Genomic DNA, 17,256 nt, shown 5'->3' with positions numbered 1-17,256 from the left:
GATGAACTTTCTTTATCCTAGGCAAAAAGCATATCCAGATCACCAAGGATTTGCACAGGGATTTTGTATTTAAACTTCATCAGTAATAAAGGGTAGATCTACCTGACCATGTTTGCCAAGCATATCGTTCTTGGAGTAATACGCATAGGACTCAACAATTTAAATCCCACACCTAAACTATCTACTGCTCAGCTTCTTTTTCCCTATTCCCAACAGAGCTGCACACAGGAACTAGAAATTCTTTATTCAGGCCACATGTAATTAAACTTCCAAATGGAATTTATAGATTCTTGAAAGATTTCTTTCCTTCAAAGGTAAGAGTTATCTGTCTGCATCTGTTCATGAATTCAAAGTTCTTTATGCCATATACTACTATTTGCATTAAATTGAAGTCAGAGTCAAATAGACTCTGAGAAAAGAGAGAGAAGCTGTGGAGCTCTTTGATGAAATCTTAAGTCCAAACTCTCCGAATATCTGGATGCTTTGGGAAAGTCCTAAGGGTTCATTTATACTGTTCTATGGACTCTATTAGTCTGGTGTTTCTTGGTATTTATTTAGTTTTACCAAGCAAGTCTTTATAGGATTTGAACACCAAAATGAGTAGGCCTTCTTCACAGTGATCTGTATAATAATTTCCATAGACTTCTTCACGCTAGAGTCATCCTCTGGCCCAGATATATCTGGCTCTAACCTGCTGTTGTAGACAAGGCCATAAGATTCATGGTTGTGGTGCCACTATATTATCAACTATTTCTTGTTATTTCCTACCTCCAACATATACAATATTGTAGTATATTGAGTGCAGTGAACTACAAATAGTTTGGTAGGGATAAAGGGCACAGTTCATTTCAGGAATGAGTGGTTTTGCCTAAACTAGACAAATCACAAGTAAATCTATATGATATAATGACTAGGGATTTTATCCTACAGGAGTTGGCAGACTATCCAAAACAGATTCTCTGTTTTTCCTCGAGAGATGGGGGTGAGCTCATCTGATGAAAGAAAATAGGACAGTGGTGAAGGGTAACTGTATGGATGGTGGTGTACCACAGTCAGAACATCTACTGATGAAAATGGAAATCTGAGCTCAACAGGACATTTAAAAGAAATATCAATTGGTATTAACAAACCAGCTAAAATGGGAAAATACAACATGTAGAAACCCAATCAGCACAATTAATTTATTTTCTACAGTAGTATCCAACAGCTCAAGAGCGAGACAGTAGAGAAAATTCTCAGGCTGACTCAAAATGGAGATATTTCACAGTGAATTGTGGCAGTAGGACAAATGGGCTGATAAAACCAAATCAAACCCGTTGCCATCTAGTCAATTCTGACTCATAGTGGCCCTACAGGACAGAGTAGAACTGCCCCATACGGTTTCCAAGGAGTAACTGGTGGATTTGAACTGCTGACCTTTTGGTTAGCAGCCTGAACTCTTAACCACTGTACCACCAGGGCTCCAATGGGTTGATAAAAACCAAAAACCAAATCTGCTGCTGTCGAGTCGATTCTGACTTATAGCAACCTTATAGGACAGAGTAGAACTGCCCCATAGAGTTTCCACAGGGCACCTGGTAGATTTGAACTGCTGATCTTTTGAGAGAAGCTATGGAGCTCTTTCATAAAATCTTACACTTAGCCATTAACTGCTGCCTAAAAAAACAGCTGCCGCGATATGTACATGCTTGGGCTCAAAATAGAAAAACTGGTAAACTGAAAAGGAAGCGTCCAAAAAACTGAAGCCCTAGAACTGTGGAAGGAACAGAGTGAACAAACTGGAGGGAGAGAAACTTACGGTCAGAACAGTGAAATGTTGAAGTTTAAGATTTTTAAAGATGGAGCTATTTTGGATAACAAAAATGCCCAAGATGTGGTCATGGGTATGGTTTTCTACAGAGGAATTAAAAAAAAAAAAAAAATTTTTTTTTTTTAATGTAGCGATGAAAAATCCTGCAGAGTTAAGGTCAAAGAACATTAAACTGAAGGAGTTGAACGATTTAGCCACTTGACGCTGAAGTAACCTAGGAGGATAGCGAGACCTTAGAGGAAGACTATGAGCCACACACTACAGCTCTCAAGGACTGCGGGACATGTCCACAAGGTAGATAACAGTAAAACAAAGAGGTGGCAGGAGGTAGAGATGAATTATTGATGAGGTGTTGGCATTTAAACCTTTTACCTTTGCATGTGGTTCCATTCCCAGTATAGCCCGGCTTGCAGACACAGTTGTGTCCTCCAACAGTGTTGAAGCATAAAGCATTTTCATCACAGTTGTGCTGATTTGTGATGCATTCATCATGTTCTGAAATTATGAACACATTTTTTTTTTTTTACTTAAATACAGTTTTTCAAAAAACCATATTTTTAACTGCACCCACCTCTTGGTTATTGCATGTTATTTCTTTCAAACACAGACATACACAAATTATAAATTATAGAAGAGTCCAGATTTTGAAGTAATCTACTCCTCTTGAAGTACATACATAATTTACACATTCACAAGCCTTGAATGCAAAAGGATTTTGACAAAAGGCCCACCAAAGTAGGAAGGGCTAGAAGGACAGACAGGGCAAAGATGGGTGTCTACGGAGCGGAGACAGTAGGTGAGAAAACTTTTGCTACTGTGGTTAACTCTCAGAGGTAGATTCTAGAGCCTGCTGTATTAGGTCTCCGCAGGTAGTATCGGGGGAGCTATCCTTGGGATATAAATCTGCTGACTCTTTCCTGTAGCATGCTAAGGGTGACAGGGAAGGATCTGACACTGCATTGCTCCTTGAGTCCTGACCTGCAAGATAATGGAGTTGAAGCCCTGGAAGTTAGGTGCTGGACAATAACACCCACATCTACTCTTGCAGGCATACGTACGTGAACTGTTGGGGGAATATCTGACCTCCTTAGTAATTTCCCTCCCCTTGCAAGCAAAGTACTACACTTCTATTAAATAAGCAAACTTACTCTTATAATATGTGCAAGTATAAGCTTTAAAATACAAATTTGATATACAATCAATATGATACCTCCTCTAACTGCTTATCACTTGACACTTTTGAAAGCACTGAGTCATCTGATCCTCCCAGCACCCCTGTGAGAGAGGCAGAACTACTATCATATCACTATTTTAAAGATGAGTCGAATGGGGCTCAGATGCTTAGGTAGCCTTCCTAAATTCTTCTGAAATTCTATTGGATAACATCAGAATTCTATCTCAGCGTTCAGCAAAAATGTAAATGTAAGAAGTAAATAAAAAAAAATACAGTGAATATAAAAAGGAAAACAGATCTAACCTCAAAATCAAGATGAGTAGGAAATAAAATACAAGTGAGGAAATGCATACAAATTAGCTGCCATCTAAAATCCCTACCGTGCATGACACTACTTACTACTTAGTCTCTTATGTAAATATTGTTTAGGTCTAAAATTGAATATATTTTTAAAACATTTATGCTGGAAAAGCCATTAATTTACTATGCTGTAAATCATCAATGCTAAAAGAAATATTTGCTTTTAATTTTAGAACTCTTTGTATTCTGGACATTATAATGGTAATGTGTCTGCAACTTTGAAAAAATTTCCTGTGGCATACACAATTGAGATTAGGTTAAAATCATTCAGCTTAACTACTAAATCGGAACGCTCTCTGTTTTATTTTTTAAAAATAAAGATTAACTTTCCACTATGGCATTATTTTGTTTCCAGTGCTTTTGAAGCACCACACTACGATAGTTTTAATTATAGCCTTGTAATAAAATTCTTAGAGATTATTCCCAATAGTTTATCAGAGGAGAGATTCCAGTCAGTAAGGTTTCAGCACTGCACAAATGGCCATCTTATTGGCTCAATTCCTAGCTGAATTACCCCCAAATGGCACAAAATTCTAGCCCTCTTATCCAGCAGCAGGGTATTTCATAGTTTGTATAAACGCATGCTTAGCACTGGTATTTTAGAAAAATAGCTGGATTATACATGGGTCTCCTAATTAGGGCTACCCTTGAGGACCATCATAAAATTTCAGAAGGACCATAATGGTCCCATTAGTCCCAATGAACCTACCTACCTCTGGGTTCAGCTGCCTGAAGCAAAATAAATCCACACTCTGAAGTTTGCACCTGCTGCCAATTTTCCTCCCAGTGTAATTCAAACTGCTTCAGTTAATCTATAAATCTCTATATGCACAGCCATAGGCCCTTAAACGACAGCTGCTGATTGATTTAATGCTGTTTTCATCCCTGCCTGGGTTGTCTTCTTAATTGGACCGTACTCACTGGGTAGAAGAAGTGCCTAACAAGATTCAGTTTAGCACCCAGTATGATAATGTTCAATAAACGCTAAATAATGACGCAACCTGGGATGTGGTTTCCTATGTTGTCATTTGCTCTCACGGTTACTGAAATGAGTGTGTTCCTAAGTAATTCAAGGGTAAAGGCTGTTTTCAGGTTTTTAAATACATTCGTACCTTAACACTTACTGTTGCCTGTGCCTAAAGCGCCCTCTCATTGGTCCTCCTGGAAAGTCATCATTTTTAAAGATTACAATAAAATGTTATGTTTTGTGTTAAATTGCCTTACTTCCTCTCTCTTGAGGTGTAGTGGTTAAGTATTATGGTTGCTAACCAAAAGGTCAGCAGTTTGAATCCTCCAGGCGCTCCCTGGAAACCCTATGAGGCAGTTCTACTCTGTCCTGTAGGGTCGATATGAGTCAGAATCTACTCGATGGCAATGGGTTTCTTTTTTTTTTTTTTTTGTCTGTTTTCCCTGGCAATGTACAGATGGCTCTGTTGTTATTTTTATCATAACTATCTCTTTTTCCTTGTTCCTCTATCCTCAAGCACCACCCTGGGATTGTTAATAGTTGCATTGTTCTTGGTATTTCATTTCAGCATTCAAGGAATGTTTCTTGGATTAATGACTGAATAAATGAAGAAAGCTAGGAACTATCTTTATCTGCCATTATTATTCAAGCCAATTCTAATTTATTAGATTGTAGACTAGATGACAGAGACCTACTGAAAATCTGAGCTGTTTTTCACACTGACTTTATTGTGGTGGTGTTTTATTTGATTTGGGATATTTCGAGTATTAATTACAGTACCAGGACATATTTTTACAAACAGACAATATTAGTTCCTTAACACTAATATTTGTGAGTTTTTTTCAGACTACTTACAGTAAAGTTGGCCATAGATATACTCATAATTATTAACCAAAGTGCACAGTGATCTTAGATAAAGCCTTTTAAAATGTCTATAATCTCATGTAAGAAATAATTGTAATTTGACAGTCCTTCCCAAACAGAATGTGAATGGAAAAACGAGCAAATATTCTGTAAGGTTATCTCGATAAATAATTATTGGTGCTCTGTATCCAGTTTTGATCAAATGGCAACTTCTTGCCCTTTCTCTGACTCACACATCCCTGAGGACTCCACCACCAACCCACCGGTCAGCCTCTCCTAGGCCATCTTTAATAATTCCTCTAACACTTTCCAGATATAGTAAGTAAGATTAAATAAGGAGGGAGATTCTAAGACAAAATTCAAATCAATATTATATTTCAATGTTTCTGAACAGCGCGTCAGTATATAATAGTGAATGAATTTCAAGTTTTATTCATGTCTACTGAAAAGCCGACATTTCAGATCTGATGTCCCTAATATTCAATCCATAAGACACAATGCTATTTTCACATCCTCAGTAAAAATTTCATTGTTCATGTGATATGATAGTCCAAGTAACAGCTAGGATTGAAATCAAAAGTACCTCTCTCTAACTATTCTTCATTAAAAATATTAGCACATTTATTTTAATTAAAGTTTAATTGTTCTTTGTATCTATGAGAAAAATTTAAATGAAATTAAAAAAAAACATATAGAAAGAAAACACCACCACTCAACAGAACTAACTAAAAATAATATGGATGTCAATCATTGTAGTACATTATCTTTAGAATCCATGATCTTATAATAATAACTGGCAAAAATCTGTCCTTGGTGCCATAATTTCTTTGCTCTACATCTCTACATACTACTTAACTGACTTCTTACCAGTGACAAGGCTCATTGCAATAAAATTCCTCTACAGAAAAAAATATATATATACACATATATATATATATACACACACACACACCTGGATTTGTCTAAAAGCAGGTTTATATGTAACAATGGTGGTGCAGTGGTTAAAGTGCTCAGCTACAAACTAAAAGGTCGACAGTTCAAACCCACTGTCAGACATGGTAGTCTGCTTCCATAAATATTTACAGCCTTGGGAACCCTGTGGGGCAGTTTTGCTTTGTCCTATAGGTCTCTATGAGTTGAAATTGATTCAAGGGCAGTGGGTTTGGTTTGGTTTCATTGATTAACTGTAACCTGGGTGATTTAATGTATTTAAAATATTTTAAGACTGTAAACCCAACACTGTCATCAGTAATATCATATATTTGCACTTGAATTGAGCTTTAAATTTGGTATTCATATTGAGTTGTTTCCAGACAAAAGGGCCACTCTAAAATTCACATCATTTTTATCACTATGATTCAACACAGACATGCAATACATATAGCACATGTTCAGTATGATATAAAATGAAAATACTGTAGAAAATAGGAGTGAAAAGTAATCACTTAAATATATCTACATTCCAACTAAATTAAATACATTTTTCTTCAATGTCTATTGTGTACTAGGATGTTCTTGAGATACAAATATTATAAACAGGGATAGTTCTCAACAAGCTTATGGTTTAGTTGTGGAGATAAGACAAAACCACAAATGCCTTTAATACATGGCTTCATTATGAGAAATAATGAGATAAGGAAGTAACCTCTATTTATACAGGGCTGCAAGACATCAAAGGAAAAAAGCCATTTCTGGTTAGGTCAGGTAAAAGTCCAAGAATGACTTCATGGAGAACAGGGCATTTTACACGGATTTTTTTTTTTTTACATGTGTGTATATGTGTGTGGGGGGTGTAGATTCAGAGTTGAAACACCATCATGTAATCTGTTTTGTTTTTGAAATCTTGAAAGAATGAACCTAAATGATTTTTAATAATCATAGCTACAGCTCAGTTCTTTGTAACATATATGATCTCATTTAATTCTCATATTAGGAAATTTATTGCTATTTTATTAAAAATTAAACTTGGTTTGGAAAGGATAAGTAGCTTGGTCACCAAGGTAGTAAGTAGTAGAGTTGCAAAGTCAGATCTGTTTGACTCCAAAAACTAGGTTATTAATTACTACGCAGTAGAGCGTCCTGACATATTTGTATTTGTATTTTCTCCAATCTATTTTTTTCATCCTAGTGTTCTTCTTTGTAATTTTCCAGAGATCTTCACAGTTTATTTTTATTGAATGTGGTTTCTTCTATCACTTCACAATCAGGAAGTTATCATTACTAACTCTGTTCAATAGAAGCCTTATTAGAATTATAGACGGCCTTAGGGCAAAGGACTGAGTTGCTTTCTATTCATACTAAAATCCATGTTTTCACAAGGTCGAGAAAAGCTTTTAAAAGAAGAGGAAGATATCAATAGGGTCAAGTATGAATCCCTGCAAAACAAGCTAACCAGCTCACAGAGGTTAAACTTCAGCGATAATTTTCCCAACTTAAAAACCTGTTGCAGCTCAACATTAAGCCAGGTTGGCAAGTGGACACCTCCACTGCCTGATAACCCTCTCCTCTGGCACCAGCGGCCAGGCTCTGGCCATGCTGTTCATGGTTTGTGGATAACTCTGCTTCACACCCCTAGCAATATCCTAGACTTTCTGGTTGACATATACATGAGGCTTCCCCTGCTCCCCTGCAGCTCTCCTCCCCACCTTGCAGCCCATTAAGCCTCAGTTTCTAACTATGGCTTATCCCAACCATGTCTCAGCTCTAAGCAGTTTGGATTTGGTGCTGGAATCTTGCGCATGTGCAAACCAGGATCTTGGCATATGCCCAGGACCTGAGGAACCCTGGCCCTGAACTTGACCCCAGGCTTGAACATCACTGAAGAGGAAGATATTTTCCAGCACACCATGGTGCCTGAGCCCATTTGCAAAGCAAAAAGTCCTTTCCTTTGCAGCGTGACTCAGCACCCGGATCTCCTAATTTGGCCACGGGAGGGCTCAGGGTTTTGGATTTTGGGAGCCAATCCCTGTCCCCTGAGGACTTGAGGACATAAAAGCTCCCTGCTCCCCTGGGGCAGGGAGCCTGTGGTCTTTCCGCTGCTAGGTCCCATATTGCTCCTTGTTTGCACAAACAATAAACTTTCCACTTTCCATTTCCCTTGCAACTTGTGGTGTGGCCTTCGTCTTACTTTGATCAGCTAATAGGACAGGACAAGAACCACGTTCAGTTACAAACATACACAGCATATGCATACATATATGTACGTGCATATGCAGAATATTCTACTCATCTAGTATTAGAACATACTATACCTTCATATTTGGCCTACTGCCCTCACAGAACCTTTCTTCTTCTATGATGGAGTTCTCCACCCACGAGAAATACACTGACAATGTTGTATCTTTGATACTCCTCTCCAAATGTAGAAGCGCGAGAAAACAGTAGCTATAGTAACATACAGGTAAAAGTTCCACAAAGAGAAAGCTGCTTCCCTTCCCCTGACCCAGTGTTTTCTGAAATAGAGCTTCCACAATGACTAAATTCTCTCTTAGAATGTGGCAGAATATGGCCCTAAACACAGTGGCAACCGATTATTATCCTATTATCTGATTCTTGGGAACCTCAGCACAAGGTTCCTCAGGTTTGTTGTTGGCAGCTGTCATTAAGCTGTCCCCCACCTCATGGCCATGCCTTGAACAATGGAACAAAATATTGCCCAGTCCTGTACCTTCTTGCTGATCACTTGTAGATAGGACCACTGTGATCCATAGGGCTTTCATTGGCTGGTTTTTGGAAGTATATCACCAGGCCTTTCTTTCTAGTCCATCTTAGTCTGGAAGCTCCTCTGAAACCTGTCCAGCATAACAGCAACATGAAAGCCTCCACTGACAGAAGAGTAGTGGCAGCATATGAGGTACATCGGCCAGGAATCAAACCCAGGTCTCCCACATGGAAGGTGAGAATTCTACTACTGAACCACCACTACTCCCTCCCTCAGGTTTAATTAGGGATGAATAGTCTTGGAGCAAGGAGCCCATGGGAGAAATGTAAATTAACTCTTAAGAAGCTTATAAAACATGAAACTACATGTTTAGATTGATAGTTTATCTAAAAAATGTACAGCTGCTTAGTCATTTTTCCTCTTATATTTATATAGACCAAAATTGCTTGCTTTAAGCTCTCAGTGGGTTTTGCAGAGGCTTGTTGATAAATTTCACTCATATGTGTCCCCACTAAAGTAAATATGTAGTCATCTGTAGCGACCAATAAAGAGCATCAAAACAGTACAACCCTATAAAAAATATGGCAACAATCTGTGAACCCTTAGATAAAATTTATTCTCTCTATTCTATCAAACTAAACAACTCTTATGAACTTGTCGACAGCTCCCTATCACACTGCTATGTATTGAATTGCATCCCCCAAAATATCTATTGGAATCCTAACATTTATGCCCGTGGATGTAATGCCATTTGGGAATAAGGTATTCTTTGCTATGTTAATGAGGCCATATCAGTGTAGGACGTGTTTTAAACCTAATGACTTCTGAGATATACAAAGAGCAGTTTAGACACAGAGAGAAGCAAGCAAGCACCAACAAGGGGAAGACAGATGCAACGTGGAGATCTCCAAGGCACCAAGGAACACCAGTGCTAGAGAAGCTTATACAAGGATTTTTGCCCAGAGCAGACAGCCTTACCCAAGAGCCAGTGTCCTACATTCAGACTTCAAGCATTCTAAACTGTGAGAAAATAAATTTCATTAAAGCTATCCACCTGTGATATTTCTGTTATAGCAGCACTAAGAAACTAAGATAAACACTCATAATTATTCTACTGCAGATCTTTTCAAAATGAGGACAAACTGGGTTCAAAGGCTGTTCTGTATTATCAGCCTAACAAATTCTAGCTGGTTTGGGGATCTGTAAGGAAGAATTGGAAATCTTTCCTTCTCGCTCCCTCCTTTCTTCCCTTCTGGTATATGATGGCATTGTGATCATTGCCACCAGCAGTACAAATCTTTGCAATCAAAACATTACGTATCTAATGATTACTGATTTTTAGAGAACATTATTACAACTCATTAAATGATTTTAAATGACCTTGATCAACTTTTCTCTACTAGGACTATCAGTAAATATGAATGGTAAAAATACGAAAATTATGTAGATATCTTAATGGGCAATAACAGGGAGACAAAGTATGTACCATATTTTTACATAAATAATACATGCCTTCTATGTTTGCCAGCCATGCTCTCCCCCAGTGAGGTAGTGAGGTATTTTTGTAAGTGTGCTATACTATCTTTTTTTTTTTTTTTTTTACAGCAACATGTAAAAAAAACTGGCATAGCAGTGCTTTTGAAAACACCTCATGGGAGGACGGTGCAGTTGGCAAACAAAAGTAGAAGGCACATGTTATTTGCATAAAAATACGGTAGTCTGATTTCAAGATAGGCTTGCTTTTAGATGCTATTTTATCCTTGACCTTGAGAAAGTTAGCCAATCATCCTAAGTTTAAAATGAAAAATTAATACCTATATCAGAGAGTTGCTGTGAAGAATAAACTTAAATGATGAAAGTAAAGTCCCTGGAAAATAACAGATATTCAGTACATATTTTAGTTACCTTCTCATCTTATTTTCTATTTCAGTAGGAAAGTTTCTTTGCCTTTATTAGCTAGGTAATATCCTCCATTTTCTACTTCATTGCAATTCTGTGGAGAAAACCTAAATGACCCAGACAGTTTGTTTTCTTCACAATCTTTTCTGACATTAGACACATTTTAGACATTTTTCTGTTTTCCAAAATGCTGATACAACTACATTCTACAGTTTCATCCATGAAAAAAGGCCTGCCATCATACTGACCAAAAGCTATTTTGTTTCTCATGATTACTTATTTACTCACTTCATATTACAGAAAAAAATCTATTTACAAGGATGTCACTTTAACAGGAATCTACATTTAATGCCATTAAAGTGACTGCAAAAATCATACTTTATACTTGCTAAAGGTCCACATCAGCAGCAAACTCACTAAAACTCATTTTTACCAACCAAGCATTTTTTGTTCACTATTCAAGTTTCCTGTTTACTGACCACACCAATTCAATACTGACTTCTTGTATTCTTCAGTGTGTTTGGCAACTCTGAGTTTGTTCAGATTTCCTTTCTCTGACATGCTTGGTTTATTTTCTTCTAGTCTTTTCACTGGTATGTTCAGCCTCCTCTCCCAATCCTTATTTGATCAAAAATCTTAACAACTGAAGCACAGTACCTTCATTCTCACAGTAATTTCACAAGGTACTCTAAAATTATGATTTTATGGAAAACTTCTGTTTTGTGTTTAGTAAAATAAGCTTTGTCTAAATAATTCTAGGGCAAGCTATCATCCAGATGATTGACATTTGTTCTCTCAAGACATGTTTATGAAGCTTTTGCTAAATGTTCTAGTGCTCTGAAGGACACAGAGATGCATGAATTGAGATTCTTGACCTCAAAGCACTATGTAAGACTTAGTGATATGAATAGATATACCAGTATATAATTTGTAAATTGTTAAGTGCTATGAGAGAAAATAACAATAATGGCAATAGCTAATTTTTGAGTGCTTTTAGGACATGCTGTAAAGCACTGTGCTAAATGTTTCATTTGCATTATCACCTTCAGTCTTCACAATGACCTTCTCATATAGGTACTATTATTATCCCCAATTTTACAAATGGGAATACAGAGCTTTCATAGACGAAGTACATGTCTCGTTATATAGCTAGAACATGACAAGGCCAGGATTTGTCTTCAGTGCTTTAAAAAACTACAACGTATAAACAAAGATTTCATTAGGATTAAAGAGGAAGAGATGAGGATGGACCAGGGAGTCTGGAAAAGCATCATGTGAGAAAAAGGCCAGGCAGGCAGACCTCACAAGATAGGAGGAGTTTTAACAGGAAAAAGGTAGAGTGCTTTCAACGTGGAGTGAAAATACACACAAGAGATAAAAAGCATGGGGGTGGTAGGGCCATGAAGTCCTTGAGTTGGCACATGATGATGACTGAAAGAGAATAGTAAAGAACAAATGTTGGTAGGGTCAGGAATAAAGCATGATTTTATCTAGTAGGCAACAGTAGCTACTTCTTGATGTGTAAGAAAAGATAGCATGATAAGATAAGAGTTGATTTCTGAAAAAGTAATCTGACAGCCTACTGTCAATTTGTTGTACAGTGGTGGCTTGGGTGTTGCTGTGATGCTGGAAGCTATGCCACTGGAATTTCAAATGCCAGAAGGGTCATCCATGGTGGACAAGTTTAAGCAAAGCTTTCCAACTAAGACAGGCTGGGAAGAATGACCTGGAGATCTACTTCTGAAAATAAAGGCTAGTGAAAACCTTATTCATAGCAGCAGAACACTGTCTGATACAGTGCTGAAAGATGAGCCCCACAGGTTGGAAGGTACTCAAAATACAACTGAGGAAGAGCTGCCTCTTCAAAGCAGAGTCGACCTTTATGACGCGGATGGCGTCGAGCTTTAGGGACTTTCATTTACTGAGGTAGCATGACTCATAATGAGAAGAAACAGCTGTAAACATCCATTAATAATTAGAATGTAGAATGTACAAAGTATGAATCTAGAAAAACTGAAGTCGGCAAAAATGAAATGGAATGCATAAAGACCTATATCTTTGGCATTAGTAAGCTGAAATGAATTGATATTGGCCATTTTGAATCAGACAGTCATATGGCCTACTATGCCAGAAATGACAACTTGAAGAGGAATGATGTTGCATTCATTATAAAAAAGAACATTTCAAGACTTATCCTGAAGTACCATGCTGTCAGTGATAGGATAGTATTCATACACCTACAAGGACGACCAGTTAATGAGACTATTATTCAAATTTACAAACCAACAACTCATGTCAAAGATGAAGAAACTGAAGATTTTTTCCACCTTCTGCAGTCTGAAATTGATAAAACATGCAATTAAGATGCATTGATAACTACTGGTGATTAGAATGCAAAAATCAGACACAAAGAAGGATCAGTGGTTGGAAAATATGGCCTGGGTGATAGAAACGACACTGGAGATCACATGTCAGAATTTTGCAAGACCAATGACTTATTCATTCCAAATACCATATTTCAACAACATAAACAGAGACTATACATGAGGACCTTGCCAGATGAAATACACAGGAATCAAACTGACGACATCTGTGGAAACAGACCACAGAGAAGCTCAATATCATTGGTCAGAGTAAGGCCAAGGGCTGACTGCAGAAAAGACCATCAATTGTTCATATGCAAGTTCAAGTTGAAGCTAAAGAAAATTAAAACAAGTCCATGAGAGCCAAAGTACAACCTTGAGTACATACAACTTGAATTTAAAGAACATCTCAAGAATAGGCTTGATGCATTGAACACTTATGACCAAAGACCAGATGAACTGTGGGATGACATCAAGAACATCATACATGAAGAAAGCAAAGGGTCATTAAAAAGACTAAAATGGATGTCAGAAGAGATTCTAAACTTGCTCTTGAACATAGAGTAGCTAAAGCGAACAGAAGAAACAATGAAGTAAAAGAGCTGAACAGGAGACTTCAGAGGGCAGCACGAAAAGACGAAGTGCTATAACGAAATGTGCAAAGACCTGGAGTTGGAGAAAAAAAAGCAAGAATATGCTCACCATTTCTCAAGCTTAAAGAACTGAAGGAAAAACTCAAGCCTCGAGCTGTAACATTAAAGGATTCTATGGGCAAAATACTGAACAATGCAGGAAGTTATCAAAAGAAATACTGGTCAACTTTCAATCATCTCAGGAAGCAGCATATGATCAAGAACCAATGGACTGAAGGAAGAAGTCCAAGCTGCATGGAAGGCATTGGCAAAAAACAAGGCTCCGGGAATTGACAGAACACTGACTGAGATATTTTAACAAACAGATGCAATGCTGGAAACACACAGTCTATGCCAAGAAATCTCTAAGACAGTTACCTGCCCAGCTGACTAGAAGAGATCCATGTTTGTGCCCATTCCAAAGAAAGATGATCCAATGGAATGTGGAAATTATTGAAAAATATCATTAATATCATACACAAATAAAATTTTGCTGAAGATAATTCAAAACTGGTTGCAGCAGTGTATCAACTGGGAACTTCCAGAAATTCAAGCCAGATCCAGAAGAGGACATTAAGAATACCATTGCTGATGTCAGATAAATTGTGACTGAAAGCAGAGAATACCAGAAAGATGTTTATCTGTGTATTACTGCCTATGCAAAGGCACTCGGCTGTGTGGACCATAGCAAATTATGGATAACATTGCAAAGAATGGGAATTCTAGAACACTTAATTGTGCTCACATAGAACCTGCACCAAAAGGGAGTTGTTCAAACAGAACAAGGAGATACCGCATGTTTTAAAATTAGGAAAGGTGTGCATCTGGGTTGTATCCTTTCACCATACTTATTCACTCTGTATGCTGAGCAAATAATCAGAGAAGCTGGACTATATGAGGAAGAACACAGCATCAGGATTAGAGGAAAATTCAACAACAACCTGCATTAATGCAGATGGCACAAACTTGCTTACTGAAAATGAAGAGGACTTGAAGCACTTACTGATGAAGTGATGAAGATCAAAGACTACAGCCTTCAATATGGATTACGCCTCAACATAAAGAAAACAAAAATCCTTATAACTCGATCAATTAGCAACATAATAACGGAGAAAATATTGAAGTTGTTAAGGATTTCATTTTACTTGGACCCATAATCAATGCCATAGCTACAGAGTCAAGAAATCAAACTACCATTGCACTGGGCAGATCTGCTGCAAAAGACCTCTTTAAAGTGCTAACAAGCAAAGACTTCATTTTGACGACTAAGGTGCGCTGGACTCAAGCCATGGTATTTTCAATTGTCTCATATGCATGCAAAAGATGGACAATGAGTAAGGAAGACCAAAGGAGAACAGATGCTTCTGAATTATGGTATTGGTGAAAAATACTGAATATATCTTGGATTGCCAGGAGAACAAACAATATCTGCCTTGGAAGAAGTGCAGCCAGAATGCTCCTCAGAAGGGAGGATGGTAAGACTTCGTCTTTTGTCCTTTGGACTTGTTACCAGGAGGGATCACTCTCTGGAGAAGGATATCATGCTTGGTAAAGTATAGGGTCAGTGAAAAAGAGGAAGACCATCAATAAGAAGGATCAGTACAGTGGCTGCAACAACGTGCTTGAACATAGCAATGATACCAAGGGTGGTACCCAACTGCAGTGTTTTGTTCTGCTGTACAGAGGGTTGTTATGAATTGGAACCAACTAAACAGCACCTAACAACAACAACAATCTGTCAGCAATGTCTAGATGAGGAGAGACTAACTTTCCTTGAAAAAGTGGACTTCCTGTATTAGCAAGCTAACATTTCTTTATTTTTAATCTCTCTTTCTCTCTTCCTTTTATTTTTCTCCTTTTGAGTCATAGTCACATTATTACTGAAAGTTTTGAGAGGAGTCAGCTGTGCACGAGTCAGAGAAAGAGAAGGAGATGGAGACGAAGCTGAAGATGAAGAAAGATGAGGAGGCAGCTAACAGACAGGAACTGAGTGCTTATCACCTGCCAAGCACTGCACTGAGTAATGTTTATGAGCAGCATAAGGAAGTACTATAGGACCTAAGGGGAATCATTGGGAAACTGAATTTTACAAATCATAAGACCGAAATCCCTTTAAGGCAGGCATTATGTCCTGTTCATTTTTATATATACCAGTCCCTATGCCTTTGTGGAATTACACCACAAAATGGACGAGATGTGGAAAGATGGGCAGATATAGACACAGAACTGATAGGCCCCAAAGTGAATGAATATTCGGTCCAAGAGGAAGAAAGGCATTAAAGATGACTCAAGTTCTGAATCTGGGTGATTAGAAGGATGGTGGTGAAATGAATAGAAATAAGAGGGCTTCTTACTTGTAGAGATTTTATTTCTTGATCTTGTTATTCTAGTTTTTTTCATTTGCTTGTTTTAATTTTATGGAAAAGGAGAAAATAGAATTAAGTTAAAACATAAAAGCAAAGAACAATACTAAGAAACTGAATTTACTCTATTGATGATGATAATGATAATAAGCTGAGTAAACACCGTCCACCTAAAATCTGTCTCTTAGACAACCACTGAGGTGATACATCTCTGGGTTTCACTATCATTTACCACAATATCCAACACCGTGGCTGGCACTAAATTGGTCTGCAATGAATATTTCTTTAAGAGTGAATCAATCGTTATAAAACTTGTCTCTATCTAACATGAAAAACATTCAGAGACCTACTAATGCAAACTAGTCAAGGTAGGTATTCTGTAGTGATGGTCCTGACCGTCCCCTGCTTTCTCTTTCATTCCCTTCACTGGCCGTGCCAAACACTCAGCTCTATCCACAAGCACGTGCCCCATGCCCATCCCCTCCTTACACATAGCCTCGCCACCCACTTCACAGGAAAAAACCAAGGTCATCGGAAAGAAAATCCTCAGATTTACCATTCACAAATAAATTTGCAGCTAAATCTATCCTGAAACCTCTCTTCCTCCTAAAGAATCTACGCATCTCCATAGACCTCTCCTTCCCTCCCTTCCAGTGACCACATTCAGGGACTGATTCTATTTCCTTAGCAATGCTCATTTCCATCCATCCATCTCCATCCCTACTGCTCCACTACTCCCCACATCTGGGCACTACACATCTTGTGTTTGGATTACTGCAACAGCCTCATGATGATAACACTGCCTCTTGTTTTTTCCATCTCTAAACTGTTATCAGAATGACTTTTCAAAATAAAATCTGATCTGTCTCTCCCATTCTCTTGAAATTTTTTAAATGACACACCATTGTTTTTCCTAGCCATCAAGATCCTTTGCTTTAGGGAAACTACCATTTACAATTTCCCCAATGCATCATTTTATTAATAATACAATTTATCGAGAATCTACTAAAGGCCAAGGACCATACCAGCCAATTCCTGAATAATTTAATATATGCTTTTATTTTGTCACACATGCTGTTTTCTGCTCAGAAAGCCCTTCCCCACTTTCTTTACCTAATTCTTTTACTCATCTCCCACTCAGGTCAAACAATGCCTTCTCCTTC

The 17,256-nt window shown here is 37.8% G+C and overlaps 1 protein-coding gene across 1 annotated transcript in view; it reads right to left on the bottom strand.

The window, feature by feature from the left end:
- The window catches only part of NELL2 (neural EGFL like 2), a 392,904-nt gene that overhangs the window by 127,755 nt on the left and 247,893 nt on the right, over positions 1-17,256 (bottom strand). Inside the window, exon 14 of the mRNA XM_010595995.3 lies at positions 2,183-2,305. Coding sequence (XP_010594297.2) covers positions 2,183-2,305 — 123 coding nt within the window. The remainder of the gene's footprint in view (positions 1-2,182; positions 2,306-17,256) is intronic.

This window comes from Loxodonta africana, chromosome 4 (assembly GCF_030014295.1).
Source record: "Loxodonta africana isolate mLoxAfr1 chromosome 4, mLoxAfr1.hap2, whole genome shotgun sequence".
In the NCBI taxonomy this organism is placed as follows: Eukaryota; Metazoa; Chordata; class Mammalia; order Proboscidea; family Elephantidae; genus Loxodonta; species Loxodonta africana.
Note: the sequence above shows the minus strand (reverse complement) of the source record. Positions and strands in the feature narration are given on the sequence as shown.